Raw genomic sequence first — 18,210 nt, forward strand, 5'->3', positions numbered from 1 at the left:
CATTTTCTTACACCCTTGTCCCTAGTGGGGTCAGGAGATGTGCTGGTGCCTATCTCCAGTGACTCATTTCGGTCTGCTGCCCTTACGTTTGACACAGTTTAATGCTTCCAGATGTGAAATCTGAGGACAAAATTATTGTGTCTCTACATCTGCTCTGCTTTCTCAAAACTGTGAAACTATAAACATCTAAAATGACTTGCACACAACACAAAAATGCAAGGAACACCTTCATACACTTAGGAATGCAGTTGCAAGTATTTATTCTTGAAGGTTTCCTTAATACAAAACGCAAATACAATACAGTCTGTACACTAATTTTCAGGCTTTTTAAGAAATCTGAGGATCCGGCCGTGTTCGATCACTATGAAAGTGGTGCTGTTAATATCAGCATTACGGATCGTCTGTGAGCATGATCAGCTGTTGGCTGAGCCCTCTGGTTCTGGAGACTGCAGAAACTCATAGGGATCGTGCACCATTTCTGTATGATCCCCGACACCCAGGTGTGATGGGCTCCCTGTGGATGCAGGAAAGGTTTTTTTTGTTACTACACTAGAGTTGACAATGCATTCAAGGTAACACAATCTTTAAAAGGGTTAACTTTTAAAATGATCTTAAGATTTGAAGTTTCACGTGTTGCACATACCTAAGTGGTGTTGGTCTCTTTCAGAAGCGTTTGAAAGTGAGGAGAGGTTGGATGAAGGTCTGGAGCAAACTCTTTCAGCCTGAGCCTCCTGGAACTCCTGCAGGAGTTTATCAGCGTCATCATAGTGCTGGTGTCCTTCTTCGTTCCCTGGCTCTTTCTTTACCGTTTTACCTGTTGATGTAAAAGTGAGCATGAAATCATTCAAATACTAGGACACCAAATGGTTATTTTTTGACTTTATAAACAAAAACAACCACATTTGAAATCCACAACCAAACAAGGCTGCATCTCACGCATGCTGATGTTCTGTTGTGAATACAACCAAGGGTGTGTATGAATACTATAGGTGATGGTTGATAGATATGCCTCTCATACAAAGGATACTATTAGAAGTATTTTGTTACCTATCTATTGATCGAAGTACGAACTACACATGGCTCATGAAAGTGGACGTATGCAATACCCAAACGACAGCATTATTAACAAAATGATCAACATGCTGAGATTGAACAGTCTGTTTCATTTCTTAAGTGCTTATCAGATCTAATAAGTATCATCCATAAACTCGCACTCAAGGCTGATGCAATGTTCAAATTTCTAATTGAACGTCTGGTTGACAGCAAAAACATAATACAATTTTTTGCAGTTGGATATAAATTTAGACATCAAGGGTTTATTAAGCAGATTTTACTGCTGTTTGTTGAAAATGATTAAAAACTAAGACAGAACCGGCTTTTGCTGATGATTAAAAACTTTCATTTTTTTGTCATCTGAACAGCCAACTCTAATTTTTTTTTGTCTCAAGTGTTGGATATATAACGTTAAAAACTATTCAGGTAATAAAAAAAAAAATCCAATAAAAAAATAAAAATCAAGATATTAAAGGATTATCCTCATACCTGAATCATACTGTAGATCTTTCTCAGATTTTCTTTTGACTCAAAAACTGACTGAATGGCTGGAAAATTGTTGCTTTGATGCATTTGACCTGCTGGTGATTTGCAATCAGATTAGCGCTGATTGCTGTGGTAGTTATCACAATTTGGTTCCAATAAGGGGGCTGCTCTCTCATGTTTTTGTGTTACAATAATTAAAGTATGTTTACACAAGTACATATGAATACATGTACATACGATTGAAGGATACTCACCTAATGGGTTGAGCATTGAAATATCCAGGGACATATCAGGATAGCTCTTCATTGACATGAAGTCCAGCACTGAACTGCTCTCGCCAAGACCAGTCCCGTCGGACATCTTAATTAAAAAAAAAAAACAACAATAAAAAAATAAACAAAATAAAAAAGACACAGAATGAGTCACTAGTTGGTTTTCTAAAACAAAATGGAAAGTGATTACTGAAGACAGATTAATGTCAGGATACCTGCATGTCACAGATACTGGACTTGGTTTCATCAGGTTTCAACATTATGTTTCTTTTCTGAAATATAAAATAAGTTTTGCAAATAGTAAACATTTACCAAACAAATACGATATTTTAAAACAACAAGTAAAGTTTCAGTCAGATTACAGCACCTGTCGAATCTGACTGACGGCCTTTAAATGATCGCCTCCTGTCATCTTGTCCAGAAGGTCGTCGACCCAGTGCTTGGTGACACTTCCACAGCCTTTCACAAAATCCTGTACGCTGTTGAAGTCAAGAAGAAAAAAACAAAGCTCAATCTAACTAAAGAGTTCATGAACAAAAATGATTTATTAAAACTGCTCATTTTCCACTACCTCAGAGCGCACTGTACTCCTGTCTCATCTCCATACGCTGAATACAGCATGTCGGTCTCATCAGACTGCAGGTCTGGAAAGACGGAGTTCTTCTGAAGACTCTGGATGTTGTAGGCACTGCTGAGAAATGTCACTAAACAGCAAGAAATACTATGGTTTTAGTACCTTTTTTGAAGTTATGATTCCAATACAATTATAATAAATAACCTGCATGAGTAAAATTAACCAAAACATTTTGACCTACCTTTATGCCTCCTATCTTCTTTGAACCCTAATGTCGTTAAACCAGGCAGAAGCTTATTCGAAAGAGAACTAAGATCAACTTTATGGGTCTCCTCTTCTGCAAAATGAAAAAAAAAAGATCATGTCTAGCTTTTTAAATAAAAAACTCCAATCATGTCAATGTAGAAAAGATGAAAAAAACAACATGTAGAATAATAACAAACCTTCAGCATCAGGATCAAGCTGGTTTACAACGGTATACAGTAGACTGCCATCTGCATCTTTTCGTAAATAACCCATCTGAAAACGAAGAGCGGTGACAGCTTTAGTCCAAAAAGTTCTTCAAACAACACCGCTTTAAGTCATACCACCTTATATAAAAAAAGAGATTATACCGTGAACTATTACATATGTTTGGAAATGTATTAGCAGAAGCTAATGTGGCACACCTTGGAGTTTGGCATGTATCTGTTGATGCGATCCCGAGCTTCATCTGCAGAATGTTCCACCAGAGCCAGAACATGTTCTTCTGCTGTGCTGTCAGTCAGGCTGCAAGCGTTTCCCTCTGGTTCAAACAGGTAGCTGAGGAAACGGATACGATGTTACAGCATCACAACACTGAACATTCATAAAGAAACAGCATTTAAAAAAACACTGGGGCTCTTCTTCTAGACAGCACTTCATCACAGTACATGTTAGGAAAACCTGGTGACTTACTTGATGTCTTTAACTGGTGTTTTTTTGGGCTTTCTGGTAGATTCCACTTGGAGGGGTGTCACTTCTGGGAGGGGGAGATCAGCAGGCAGGTCCTCGTCTCCTAAAATAGCTGCCTGCTGCGTGAAATCCATGTCTTGCATGAAAGACATGCTGCGCTTCAAGGCTAGAAGTCGGTCCTGGACAAACAAAACAAAAGTTGAACAGTTGTTTTAGTGCCTAAGTTTCTGCCTCCTGTGTTCAAAACGTGTGCATTAATCTATCTGTAGATGCATGGTTTTTCTCTGGGTAGTCCAGTTTTGACTCTTAATCCATAAACATGCACACTGGGTTAAATGGATGTTCTAAACTGCCTTTATATTCAACCGTAAGAGTACACACTGATAAATAATTTCATGACTAAAGTTTTAAGGAATGTGATGTTTCTCCATTACTATTACTGGTTGCATATTCTGATTTCTTAAAATAATTTATGTCATGACTCACAAGTTGTGCACACAATTAATGCTGTTTGCTCCTCTGCCTTTAAGTGAAAATCTACATTTTGATTTAGACAAGGCTGTACGAGTCATTATACATTTATTAAAAAATACTTTTTTTTGTTTTCCGTGCTTGTGACTTATTACTTTGCTCATCATCTTGAATCCTGTATGGAGCAGTTTCTTGGCAGCCTTGTAGTAGACCGTCTCCGGTCGGTTGTACACTGTGGCATTGTCACACATCAGCTTAAAGTCCGCCTGAAGGTAAAAACGTTTATAGACAAAAATTTACATAAAATTTCATTCAACTTGATGATACTCTCAAATTAATTAATCACTCATTTTCAAGGTATGATCAGTGCAATGTCACCTTGAACTCAGTCACTGTGTTGTAGTCGTTGTTCCTGATCTTGTCTTTCATGGTGCTGAAATCCATGGGATGCTTGATGATCGACGAGTAGCCGGGAGCAATCGCATCTGTTACCGGGAACGCAAAGAATCCATGGGGATCCTTCCTGAGAGGCAGAGTAAAACAACGACGTTTAGGTAAAGCAGCAATGTAATGACTTTCCAGTGGAAAGCCGGTACCTAAGATTCTGTGAAGTTAGTATGATAAACATGGACAGTCTTGTGTTTTTTCTGTTTCAGTCAAAATGCAGATCAACATATACAGTTTTTCAGCTAAATATTAAGGTTCTGTTGAGAAGTCTACATCTAATCATAATAGCCAGGAATTTTACTTTAGTTTTCAAGTTTTAATGATTTATTATAACCATTTATTTTACAGAGTCGGATGAAGTTTGAAAACTAGAATTAAGAGCAAAAAACTAAATTCATTGTGGCGTCAGATTATACATAGAAGCTGAAATATATTCAGAAATCCCCACTAATATTTAGCAAGTTGCACATTACATCCATTTTAAAGCCACCAACAAGCTTCTGGAATAATACTGGCAGGATATTTGAATTGGTAGCGTTTCTTTAAACTGCTCAGACTATCCTTAAGGATGAGTTCAGGAGTTTACAGGTGTGTTAACAGTGGAACCATTTCAGAAGGTTCATGCTTGTCTGCTTTACCAATTCCAAAACCAGCTTTGATGTGCGCCTGGAATTATTTTTGTAGCTGTTGATTTGAGGAGAAGATAAAGAAGTTGGAAGTCACCCTTCTTCTCCTTTCATCCACCTTTGAGCAATGCACAGTAAAAACTGGTTGTGGAGCAAGCCTCCAGTATGATGCTATCACCACCATGTTTGAGAGTTGATGCAGTGTTTTTTAGGTGTCAATTATTCATGTAAGCTACAAATAGGTACATGGAAAGTCTGCTCTACTCAAACAAGTACAGTAGGACAATAAAAATAGGCAGCCGGTAGAAGCAGTGTTCTTTATTGAGCAGCATATTATTTAGCTGGTGCCACATGACAGAAGTACAAATGCAAATTTGGCTTTTTTCAAGCCCCTCGTGGGTTTATAGGAAAGTCCAAAACTTAAACACGTCTTTAGGAAAACATGCATCATAATTTAAGCTCAAGGTAATATGCAAACTGGACCACAGATGAGGCTGTATGCAAAATGTGACATTTGGATAAAGCAAAGAGCTTAAAATAAAACCTGTTTTACTAGCAGGAAACTAGGTTGTGTTCATGGTGACCTACTAACAGTGTGTTTTATTTGTAAATGTACGTGTGGCGTTGTGCAGCTTGTCAGAAACAAGAACCTCAGAGTAGTATGTTTTCAGTCTGTGCATCATCCACACCTTCTAATTATTGTGGGTGACATTATGCTACTATGGATGTTTTTAGACCTTGTTCAGCGTCAACTGAAAGGTAATTAGGCCTTAACAAAATTTTCCCTGGAGAGATGTAGAAATCGGAGCAAATGAGTGCTTCTCACCTCTGCAGCTGCCTCAAAAAGTGTTCCAGCAGTTGTTGGCGAGGAGTGGACTCATTTTCTGCATTGGGAAAACATAAAGAAATACCATTTATAAAAACAGATTTACTAATGTGTCATGAAACTCTTCTGAGGTGTGGGTAGAGATGCACTCTTGCCTTGCTGTGTGCGGCATGCTCTAACTGGTCTGTCTCCCGGCTGCTCCACTTCCACCTTCACACTGTGGTGAAAGTCTTCCACTTCAGGCTCCACTTTAAACCTCTCTTTTTTCTTTTTTATCTCTTCCGGCTGATGAGATACAAACTGAATATAAATGACTCCACAAAAATTATCATTACGATGTCATCAGGCTGTGTCATCCCACCTCTAACCCTATGTTTATGGTTTTAGACAGAGTGAATGGCTCAATGGGGGCCGTGCCAGCAGCTCCACCAGCTGCAGCCTCCGATTCATTCTGCTCTCGCTCCCTCTTCTTCCTCTTTTCTTCCTGTTGAGTTAAAAATGTGTTTACCAGTTCATGCGTTTATCACGTGGAGTGCTCTTCTTCTGCATACTCACCTTCCTTCGCCTTCTGTCCTCCTCATCCACATACTTGTCTTTATCTTTTTCTGATTTTTTCTTCTTCTTTTTCTTCTTCTCTTTGTGTCGTTCTCGCTCGTGGTCTGACCTGTCGTCGTAGTCGAGTCCTGAGCCGGAGAGCTCCGTCACCTCGCTTCCTCCAACTTTGAGTTTGATCTTGAGGGGTTTCTCAAGAGTCTTGTCCTCATAGTCTACAACCAAAACAGGAATAAATGAACAGGAATATAGTGTAATGTAGTATCATGCGCATAACATTTTAGGTGCAAGAAAGAAAAGAAAAAAGCGAACGATAATCTGTCTTGTAAAAACGTAAGGAATAATGGTTTACTCCACAGATCCTGCATATGATTGTTTGTATATTTTATTAGAGCGAGAGAAGTCTAACTTTGAACAACCAGCATTTTGTTCTATAAATATTTCAACAAGATAGCTACCTTTCCAATTTATGAATAAAGTACAAATATAGTTTTTATTCCTAAAAAATTGAGGTAAAATCGGTAGCAGCAAACTCGTTGATCGGCCACAACATTTCTAATCGGTGCATCTACCTACAAGCAGGCGAACACATAGTATACTCCAAATAGTTTAGTTTTACTCAGTTATAAATGTGTTTTATTAGTTGATTAAAATATTACCTTTTCTCTGCAAAAAAACTGCACTGTATAGACACACATTTTTAGACGTATAAAGCACAGATCGATTTTGTAAAATCTGATCATCAAAATGTGCCCTTTAATCATATTTATAATATTTTATTTTTTTATTGTTATGACCCTTAAGTAGCATTTTAAACTTTTTATATTTCTAACCAATATCACAAACTACAAGTCAAAAATACTTGCGTGATGTTCGTATATAAAACTTTAATTTTAAGCGAGTCTGCATCATTTACAACCAATTTTTGATAACAGTAGCAGGCTAATGAAAAGCAAGCTAAAACAAAAGCGCACCCCCTAAAGCTAATGGTAAATGATATAAAAGCGTACCAGCTACTGTAATCCATTCCGGTTTATGTTTCTTGTGCTTTTTCCCCATATCTCTGCGAAAAGAATTGAAGGCTTTGTGTTTACTACCGTTATCCTACCACTGTTGGCTAGTTAGCTGAAACAAGCTAACGTGTTAGCAGGAAGAAGAAGGCGGATGTGAAACCATGAATCCATGGTTTTACTTCCGGTGTTAAAAACAAACAGGATTGGATTGAGGAAAAGTGATCTAAAAATATTTATGTTGCCTTGATAAGATCAGTGTTGGATTATGAGTGTGAAGTATATAGGCATATTTATAGATCTTTTACAATTACAGATGGTTCAAAATATTTAGTTTCGGGTAAAACAGGATTTGTTTAATGCTACTCCTGAATTAAATATATTTATGAAGCAAAGAACATATGAAAATTTAGCTGTGTATACAGTGGAAATGTTAGCAAAACAGAAGGTAGTTGTGGACATGGAGACAGTAGAACGTGTAATAATTAATTGTGAAAAATATAGAGAAAAGTTAAAACAAGAAATTAGGAAACATGATGTGGAGACATTAAGAATTAATAAGATATTAGTTAAACACAATAAAATAAATAAACCAGTTGTAAAAATTTTTTTCGAAGGAAGCAGGATTGAATAAGAATTTAGGTTAGAAAAAAAGAGGGAAATACTTTGGTCCACACTCCAGCACAGTAGATGGCGATAATGCATCTTAACATTAGATGTCACCCGCCATTAAAGAAGACATTAAAAACCGGCGCGCTGAGTTTGACTGTCGGGTTTCTCACGCTCTGTAGCGTGCTGCTATTGAGCTAGAGTTAGCACAGGTTAGTTAGCTAGTTAGCTAACGCAGTAGGTGTGAAGAAGTTCTGTGAATATCTTGATAGTTGTGCAGCTTTGATGTGAAAATCTCCTAATTTGGATCTTGTTTCTGCCGTCGTACGAGGATGGAAGGCGACCAAATGGAGATGACACCCATCCCAAACATCCATGTGGAGGTCCATGTTAAATCTCTTAGGTGAGTCCTTTAGTGCCGAGAGCTGGATATCAGGTGAAACATCAGAGCCACCAGCCTCATTACCACACTTAAGAGTCAACATCAAGGCATATGTTTAGTTAGCAGGATGCCCGCCCTTTCCCTTCTTCCTGTATACATTATAGCTTTACAAATGGACCACAAACAAAAACATGAAACATGTATGTGCCAAAAAAGATCGGCCTGGTTTAACACACATGGATCAAATGATGGTTCATTAGAAGGCTTAAGAAGAACTTTGACATGCTGAGGAGGTTGTTACTACCATCAGGGAGAGAACTAAAAATACAGGACCTACTTTTGATACCATTGGTTTAGTGAAATGAGAAATATAAACTTGATCCTGACATATTGGTTTCTTCTTTCTTCATGCACTTGTCTAATCCCTTCCTCACTCAGGTCTTCATCTAGACTCTTACACACACACATCATATATTCATACCATTTGAATGGTAAAAATGTCTTTATATCTTTTGCGGCTAAGTTACTGAAACTCATAGAAAGTAGTGGGACGTTGTATTTTGATAAAAGAAAAATATTTTTTTGAAAACAATTTCCTGTGTTGTTATTGAAATAAAATATTTTTTTCTGATATTGTGAAGCTCTAGTTTTCCGTCACCACATATATCCCAGGCCTTGCTTTTGACATCTATAGGTTCTCGTCTCTAGAGTTGCTTTTATTTTTTTTTTTACTTGATCATCCTTTTTTCTTGTAGAGAATGCTTTTGCTGTCAAAGTATTTTTGGTAAAAATACTGTCATAGTAATAATCACACTTTCAATGTAATAAAGCCAGAGTTGTACAAATTTTTATTTCAGTATGTCTATAATTAAGGAAAAAATGTTGTTACAATAGTAAAGGATTTGTTTTATGTTAGAAGGAAGGGACTTATTTTTCTATTATTCCTGAGGGTGCTTCACAGTTCTGTCTGGGTTTGAATCGGTTTTTAGTGCACTTACACGAACTGCCCTGTAGATGGCAGTGTATTTAGTCACATAGTAGGGTCCAAAGTAGTTGCTTATCTGCAAATTAACTAAAGGCCCATAATGCATCTTTTTTTTTTTTTTTAATCGCCGTCCACTCTGGTGGCCACTACATGTGAAATTACTAAAAAAAAAAAACACTATCTTTTCACTTACTTAAAGTAAGTTTTTGATGGGTTTTTTATAACTTCGTATTGGTGTCTGATATATGCAAAACATACATGATCGATTCTACAGTTTGACACACTTGCAGTACGTTGATTTTATTCTTCGTTTCCTTTTCAGCACAGCTAAATCGTCTGAAGTGAAGATGCACGTTCAGGCGCTGCTGAATCGCCACAGCATGACTTTTGGAAACTACAGATGGACTGAGTTTGATGACAATTTCCTGCATAAGCATGTGGATTCTGTAGTCATTGATCTTCAGGAGACGACACAGGTTAGTTATTTAAGCATTTCAGATGGTTTTTTTTATTCTTTTTTTTTTTTTTTTGCTTTAAAAGTGGAGTAAAGCACTGACCACTTTATGCACAGCCCCTCGATTTGAAGAGCTGTGACGTCTCCATTCATGTCTTCACTCTGAATGAGGAAGGACCCAGCACACTCAGTTTGGAGGAGGATGAAAACCTTTCAGCAGCTAATCACTGGCTCCTGCCAACAGGTGGAGAAATGTTGCTTTCTATACTTTAATGCTTTTCTTTTATACTAAAGATGACCTGAAAATACAGATGCTTCTTTAATTACCACCCCCTAAGAGATGATTATTATTCTTTGTGAGGCTGAAGTTAACTCAGGTTTTCATATCTCTAGAAATAGTTTCTACCCTGGTAATGATGTCTGAAAAGCCTCAAAACAAATCCTTCTATTGTTGCAGCAGCATAATGCGGGGGGAACTTCCACATTAAAAAATAATTATTTTCAACAAAATCATGCCACGCTTAATAGCACCCTTGCTGTTAATATTTTGCCTGACCCCCCCCTTTTTTCTTTTAATACCAGTACTTATTGTTCTGTGCTGTGGTTATTGTTATCTTACAAAAGTTTTACAAGGTTGGTGCATTCTGGGAATTTAGCAAGTGTCCTTTGAATAACAAATATAGGAAAAATATTTTAAGTATTGTTTTAGACTGTAGACATGAGAAATGACTTCATAGTAATTTCCTGACTTTTAAAGGGCAACATAACTCTCTTTACTTGAATGGTTTGTTCTGTCTTTCCCATTTTGAAGAGTGGCTAAGAGAAATGAGCTGCCGTGTCACGGTATATTTAAACCCCAGGGGAAAATCTATGTAGCAGGAACTACCATGCATGCCAGAAATTGTGGCACTTGTGAGATGATCCATGTGGGATTTTTTTTTCTTCCACCAAATAATATTTGCATTAGTCAGTGTAAGAATTATTTAATATAAGACATTTTACTCGATATGTGGAAAAGTGTCACATTCTTATAAAAAAATATGTCGACATGGTTGTAATGCAAGATCATGTCACACTTTGGTAAAATATTTATTTTTGATGAATGAAGTGCAGTAAGCAGCCGGGTTATTTCTTTGTTTCGCTCTTGTGGAAATCTGGAATTCATGGACATTTATCATAATAAGTCATCATGAGCCTTTGTATCACAAAAGTAGGATTATAAAAAACTTCTTAGCATACTCAGAAAAGGTCGTCTTTCTAAAAAACATTTTTATAATGTTTATATTGTAGGAAAGACGTGCATGTTGAATCATTTAGATTCGATCTAACCTAAATCTTGTTTTATATGCCTTGTCTTTAAATAGCTGAATTTGATGGGCTCTGGGAGAGTCTTGTATATGAAACGGGAGTGAAAACCAAGGTAAAGTAAACAATCAGTTCTTTAAAATGGGGTCGGGAGGTTGTAATGCAATTTTGCCATCATATCACTTTTTGAAATTCCTGTTGTTTTTCTTCAGCTTTTGGATTATGTCACAACAACAATTTACTTCTCAGATAAAAACGTCGACAGCAACCTTATTTCCTGGAACCGCGTCGTGCTTCTTCACGGTAAATTGTTTCAAAGCCGTAGTGAGTGACGCTGTCGGATCCCGGCTGTGATTTGACTGATTCATCTCTCTGTGTCTGTGAACACATTCAGGACCTCCAGGCACAGGGAAAACATCACTCTGCAAAGCTCTTGCCCAGAAACTGTCAATCAGGCTGTCAAGTCGGTAAGATGGCCATCATCTCAGTGAAACTGCGACTTCACCTATTGCTACACCCGTTCTATTCATTTCACAATACACCCTTCGCCCTACAGGTATACCATTGGCCAATTTGTGGAGATTAACAGTCATAGTTTGTTCTCAAAATGGTTCTCAGAGGTACACCTGGCTTCTTTGTTGGAAAATTCGTTTAACTGAAAGATATTTGAAACCGCATTCTCTTTCCAGCTACTAATCTTGGTTCTTTGTTTCAGAGCGGTAAGCTGGTCACAAAGATGTTTCAGAAAATCCAACTACTGATTGACGACAAAGACGCTCTGGTGTTTGTTTTGATTGATGAGGTAAAATCTAGTTCATGGGAAATAACCTGAAACAGAAATCTATTCACTTCAGTTTTGTAGTAGTCAAGGCAGCTTGATGTTTCACCTGTTGTTCTGTTATTTTTTTTTCTTCTCTTTTTAACCTTTTACGGGATTGCCATGACGATGCAGGTGGAGAGCCTGACAGCAGCCAGGAAGGCCTGCCAGGCGGGAACAGAGCCGTCTGATGCCATCCGAGTGGTCAACGCCGTTCTCACACAGCTGGATCAAATCAAACGGTCAGAAAGCAGTTTAAAACCTCTTCGAAGTTCACGTTTTATTTTTATGATATCACTTAATGTTTCACAAAGATTCAGTCTTTGTCTTGTATTGACAAGTGGGCTAATTTTGCAGGTATCCCAACGTGGTCATCCTGACGACGTCCAATGTGACTGAGAAGATCGACCTGGCGTTTGTGGACAGAGCCGACATCAAGCAGTACATCGGACCTCCGTCAGAGAAAGGCATCTATAACATCTATCTCTCCTGTCTGGAAGAGCTGATGAAAGTGAGCAAGCAAAATGCACATTATTATTGTTTTTTTTTTTTACAAAATAATTATACTCAAACTTTTTTCTTACAAGCCTTGGTGTGTTTTATAAAACTTTACGTGATAGACGACATAAATTAACACCTGATTTGGAGATGGAAGCAAATTTGTGCATTTTTTTATAAGTAATCTCAAAAGTGTGACATCTGTATTCAGCCCCCCCTGCAGAACAGGTAAAAGACTGGTACATGTTTTGTCAGCTTTTCACGTTGTGACACTGAAATTGTGTCCATTTTAAATGGAAAAAATATGATATGACGAGAGCACCTTCTTCATATGTTTGTGATGTCCCTTATATCGCTTGAGGCAAACTTATTGAGCCGTCTTGAGGTTTTCCTCACATAAAGGCCATAATGGTTGCCATGTCAACACAATATCCGTCGTAAGCTGTGGATCTCTGCAGCTCCCCCAGAGTAACCATGGGCCTCTCTTTCTCCATCTAATTATGTTCTTCTTTAGGTGTACAACTATCTTTGGTTGTTTTCATGTGCCATATTCTGTCCAATTTTTAGATGACGGATAGAATAGAGGTCTGTGAGCTTCTAAATACATGTTGGTTGTTCTATGGCTCATCACTTTCTAGCTTCTCTGGTGTGTATATATATATATTTTTTTTTATGATGCCATTTGTTCACTGATGTTCTCTAACAAACCTCTGAGGCCTTCACAGAACAGGTGGATTTATAATGAAGTTAGAGCAGATGAGGTTAATATTTTATTTTAGGGGACTCAGAGTTAAGGCGGCTGAAAATACATGCACGCCACACTTTTTGGATTTCTATCCTTGCTGAAACAAGGTATAATTTTTCTTTGAATTTATAAACATGCACTGCTTCATGACGGTCTATCAACAAAAACCCAATGAAATAGATTTATGTTTGCATTTGTTTATTTATTTCAAACAGGTTTAAAAAAAAAAAAAAAAAGAGAACAAGCAAACAGTCGGATAGAAAAACGTGCATACATAGCCAAGAACAAAATAATTGGTTTACTACTAGTGTTCTGTTTGAAAAGGAGCATTTAACATGTGAAAATGAAGGCGAATTCAACAGCACTGAATAAGATGACAGTCATGTAGTCAGCCAATTAAACTATATGAGCTGAAGGAAATTTAAATGTAAATTAGAGCTAGTGTGAAAATCCCAGATTAGTGTTTTTGTGGGACACAAACGGTGATATTCAGTTCATTTTGACCAACGCTTTTACATAAGCAGCCACTGGAAACGAACAGGTAATCCGAATGCCTGTTCTTTCTCATGCATCCAGTGCCAGATCATCTACCCCAGGCAGCAGCTTTTTACTATGTACGAGCTGGAAACTATGGGCTTTGTTAGGAGCGAGATTTCTGAGCTCAGTCTGAAGCTGAGGAACATCGCTGTGTGAGTACCAAATGCAGTTAACGCGAAAGTCATTAATTCACCAGCTCTGCTTGTCATAACATTCACCGAAACAGCCGGAGGCTCATGTTTTGCTCCTCTTCTTCAGAAAAAGCAAAGGTCTGAGTGGAAGAGCGCTCAGGAAATTACCCTTTCTAGCTCATGCCCTCTTTGTACAGGTAAGCATTTAATTAGTGGCTTTGCAGAACAAAGAAATGACATGGATATTGTTTTAAATGAATTTTGCTTGTGTGCAGACACCACCAGTGACTCTCGAAAGGTTCCTGAAGGCAATATGCCGAGCGGTGGATAAACAGAGGGAGGAAGAGGCCAATCTGATCAATGGTGTCTGAAACTATTACGACACCTTAAAGCTGGCACATAATTATTATGTCAATCTTTCATTCCTGATGTCTTTTTTTTTTTTTTTTTTTAAACCTTCACAGTTCAGTTGGCAGCAATATTGCTTTAACAAATCCTGTTCATCACTTAAAGCTCTTTATTCAGGTAACTGCTGGTGCTAATATCTTAAAGCAAACTGTATCAGGAAAGGACTTGTTATATGAAATGCTGCTTTGTGTTCGCTCTCACTGTCTCACAACTTTAACCGTAACAGTTTTTGTGTTTTGCTGGTTTTGCTTAAAGGCAAACTGTTCTTCCATCACCATCGCATACGGTTGATCCTATCAGTAAGAACCAGGCATGGGCAGCTGGAGAAAACTCCAGTCAGACTTGTTTTCTATCTTTCCATTAAACTGACTTTGAACCCTAGTAAGGGCGTAATGAGAAAATGCTTTTGTGATATTTGAGATTGTGTGTTTTTAAAACCTCTGCAACCGGTTCATGCTGAGGTGGAGCATTCTCAGTTAGAAGCTTCATACTTGTAGAACATTAAAATGTAGCATTCATGATGTAGTTTTGTTATGGAGGGATCTAGTTTTTTGTTCTAATTGCTCATTTGTCTGATAAGTTGGCGTTTTAAACTGCCAGCTTATTAAGCTGTAGGGATGTGATTATGATATCACTTAATGTTTCACATCCCTACAAGTGTTATGCAAAGCTACATCTATTTTTATATTCTTGTTTGTGTGTATGAATGCTGTTCATGCATTATGTTGTAAACATTTTTCAAAAGTGATATGTTTTTTTTCCCCAAGTTGTCTAAAATATCTAAACTCATTCTTGACATTTCTGCATGTAATAGTTTAATAAACCATGTTGCTTCTATGTGGAAGATACCACTTAGTGGTGCACATAAGCTGCTGCAGATTTTTACACATGAGAAGCATTTTTTTTTTTTTTTTTTTTACATATATATATACCGTATATGAGTTGCAATATAAATGCAGAAAATCCAATAACAGCAGATTGCAGCTGGACTTGCACCCGTTTTGTAATCCGTCTGATTTACTCCGGTTGTTTACAAATAGGAGGAATATTTTCCTGGAAATAGAAATTAGTTATGCAGCTCCAGCGTTGGTACTATTTATGAGTGGGTCATAATTTGGATGCCATAGCATGAGTTCATAACACTGCAACTGGAAAGCGTTTGAAAAATGTTTTCTATGACAGTTTACACGAGGATATCAGAGGTCGCGTTGTTCAGACGAATCGGATTTGCATTAGGGAAATGCTCTGCTGCCTCACATGTCACTTGCAGGTTTGGTGACAATGTGCCTTTTGTTTGTTGTTGGCAACTCTCATTCATTCCACTTCAAAGCAGGATCCTGTTGGTTGTCCATAATGAAAGAGGAAAGCAAACACTGAATGCATCTTCAGTCACACCCTGCAGTCTCAGTCTTATCGCTGTCATCTTGCTGAATGACTTTTCTCAGGTGTTTTTTTACTGTGGTTGTAAAGTGTTTTATTGCTGCATTAGATTTTACTGTCAAAAGCTCCATCATCAAAGGCAAAGATTTCTATTCTAATCAACACTATTCAGAAATGGATTTCCCCGCATTCAGAGAATTTATTTTATTAGGCATATTTAACTTGATACATGTAATTGGTTGGGGCCTTCCAATTTTGTTTTTCAAAGGTTTTTAGTGTGATTTAAATGAAAAGGGGAAGTTTGATCAACACAAAGTGGAGAATGAGGGCACACAGAGTAAAGCAGAACTGTTGGAAGGGCCATGGTAAATAAAACCATAATTGCTCTGTCTGGAGGCCTTTTTTTTTTCTTTTTGACTGTAGTCGCTCCAGAATAGAGGCAGCTGTTTAAAGGCAGTCAAGCTTGAGAAATAACAAAAGTCAAAAGCCTCATTGTTGCAGGATTTTATCGCAGTTTAAAATGTCAGAAAACTCCAAATAAGACAAACAGCCTGGTATTTATCCCCTTCAAATCTTGTTCAGGTACATTGCTGAGAGCAATGTAATATCCATGCATGTGCCAGTGGGGATTTAAAATAGGGGGTGGGGGGGGGATTAACTTAAACACATACTTCTAGGTATGTTGAGAGAAAAACCGAGCAGAGTCGCACACAAACGATGGAAAGTATCACTCATTTCTCTGAGGTTTAACGTGTGCATTATTGCTTTCAAAGCTGAACACTGCGCCGATTAAAATCAAGTTCAGAAAAATACCCTAAACTTTTTTGCCGCTGTAATGATCCACATCCTTTGCCCAAAAACATAATGGGAGCTTATAAAACTTAAATTGTCTGGGTTTTTCCAATTCTTCATCTGCGTTACAGGCTTTGATCACACACACCAGTGTGTGTATCCAAACGAGCATTGCCTCTAAAAAAAAAAAAAAAAAAAAACAAACTCTCTCTGCTTCTATTTCCAATCAAATCATTTCTGCCTGGTTCTTTCGTCTCTCATCTCTGCTGATTCTTCTGTTGCCCTTTGTGTTTGTCTGCCATTTAAGCAAGATGTTACAAGGTGATGGTGGGAGAGCGATGAGAGGAAGGTAACTTGTGAAGAGCTGGAATCTCAGGGGTCGGGATGCATAAAGAAACGGTGATAATTAGGCACGGCAAGTCGGATCAAAGGCGACTGCTATGAACGAGCTATGCAAATATCTGTTCATCTTGTCAACCGCAGAGTGATCTAAGCATCGTGTGTTTGTGAGGACCCGTAGCAGAGAACTGACAGGGAGCGGTGATTATTAACAGCACCCAGGTTCATTAGGGTGGGGCGCTTTTGTTGTATATTACTACCATCGTGCAATTAAAGATCTGCGGTGCCTTGCCACTCATACCTCTTGAACAATGACACATCGTTTCAAACAACTTTTTAAAATTTGGATTTAATAGGATAGGTGAACACAAAGTCGTTTTTGCAACTACAAGTCTTTGGGGACGTCTAGAGACTGAAATCTTTGACAGTACCTTGCAAAAGACTGGAAAGAGGGTTTCTGTGAAAAACAACTTTTAATTGCGACAGTTTCTCAACTGTGAATTTTAACGAGGCCAATATATCCGTGATCGAAACCATTCTATTCTATCTATAGGATCGTTGTTCTGCTGGAGGTGAACTCAGCAGAGTCCACCGTTCTTCTTTAATTACGCTATAAGTTCCCAGGGACCATGAATCCAACATGAACTCCGGCCAGCTTTACTGTCCCTGCTGAAGTAAAGCCTCCCCACAGCATGATGCGGCCACAACTGTGCTTCACCATAGAAATGACAGTCCCTCAACGCAGAATTTTGCATATAGCTACAAAACCCAAGTTTTAAGTTTGTTCTCATTTCCCCAGACTGTCTTGTGTTTGCTGTGTCCCTTTAATTGTTTGTGGCAAATTGTAAACAGAGCATATCTTTTTGCTGCTCTTCCACAGAAGCTGGATTTGTAGCTTGTATGACTTGTAGTTGTGCTGTTGAAAAGAAATTCCCACAGCAGGATGTTGCTTCCACCGAGTTTCATTGTGGGGATGGTGTTTTCAGACTGACATGCTGCATTTTTCACCACGGAGTTTTAGATGTCGACCAGATGTTTCAGGTTTAGTCTCATCTTGGCCAGAGTAAGTTCGTCCAAATGGTTTGTTTTGGTTGGTTTGTTGGGGGGTATTTACATATATATTTTTGCAAAGGACTGTAAGTAAAAACTTAACATCAGTATACAGTGTGTGGTAGGTGAAGTTTATTTATTATACTAAAATTTTAATATTACCAAGTTCAATAGAAAGGTAGTTTTAATACGCTAAAAGCATTCACTATTTATGCGGAAATACAACTTTGCATGGCAAATTAAAATTCACACCACACAGCGTACGTTGTGAGCAGAGTCCCTGTCTTAATTCCCTGCCAAAGAAAACAAACTATAAAACTGCAGACAAGCGTTTGATGTTTGGGGGGGGCTGAAGTACAACTCGTCCTTCATGGTTTCTTTTAATGCACCGTTTATCTGCAGCATCTTTGGAGCATTTATCAAAGATAAGTCCTGGAATTTTTCACAGGCAGCTTATCAGCGTGAGCACACACTATGCAGGGCCATTGTGTCATCCTTTTATTACTCCATTCATAATTTACAATCGTC

The 18,210-nt window shown here is 38.0% G+C and overlaps 2 protein-coding genes across 2 annotated transcripts; one reads left to right on the top strand and one right to left on the bottom strand.

Annotated features, from left to right (window-relative positions):
- Positions 1-231: 231 nt before the first annotated feature.
- Positions 232-7,437, bottom strand: brd9 (bromodomain containing 9). The gene is made up of 17 exons (XM_028013335.1): positions 7,251-7,437; positions 6,244-6,455; positions 6,050-6,172; positions 5,844-5,973; positions 5,689-5,746; positions 4,168-4,312; positions 3,945-4,055; positions 3,322-3,497; positions 3,054-3,186; positions 2,829-2,904; positions 2,627-2,722; positions 2,383-2,515; positions 2,179-2,290; positions 2,027-2,083; positions 1,794-1,899; positions 644-814; positions 232-514 (listed from the first exon to the last, which is right to left on the bottom strand). The coding sequence occupies exons 1-17, from the start codon at positions 7,297-7,299 to the stop codon at positions 414-416; spliced, it is 1,989 nt and encodes a 662-aa protein (XP_027869136.1). The 5' UTR covers positions 7,300-7,437; the 3' UTR covers positions 232-413.
- A 521-nt stretch (positions 7,438-7,958) lies between these two features.
- Positions 7,959-15,013, top strand: trip13 (thyroid hormone receptor interactor 13). Its single transcript, XM_028013336.1, has 13 exons — positions 7,959-8,262; positions 9,549-9,702; positions 9,798-9,924; positions 11,045-11,100; positions 11,198-11,288; positions 11,380-11,452; positions 11,542-11,605; positions 11,701-11,787; positions 11,938-12,044; positions 12,160-12,313; positions 13,622-13,734; positions 13,841-13,910; positions 13,989-15,013. The coding sequence occupies exons 1-13, from the start codon at positions 8,192-8,194 to the stop codon at positions 14,082-14,084; spliced, it is 1,263 nt and encodes a 420-aa protein (XP_027869137.1). The 5' UTR covers positions 7,959-8,191; the 3' UTR covers positions 14,085-15,013.
- Positions 15,014-18,210: the final 3,197 nt, after the last annotated feature.

Source organism: Xiphophorus couchianus, chromosome 3 (assembly GCF_001444195.1).
Source record: "Xiphophorus couchianus chromosome 3, X_couchianus-1.0, whole genome shotgun sequence".
Taxonomy (NCBI): Eukaryota; Metazoa; Chordata; class Actinopteri; order Cyprinodontiformes; family Poeciliidae; genus Xiphophorus; species Xiphophorus couchianus.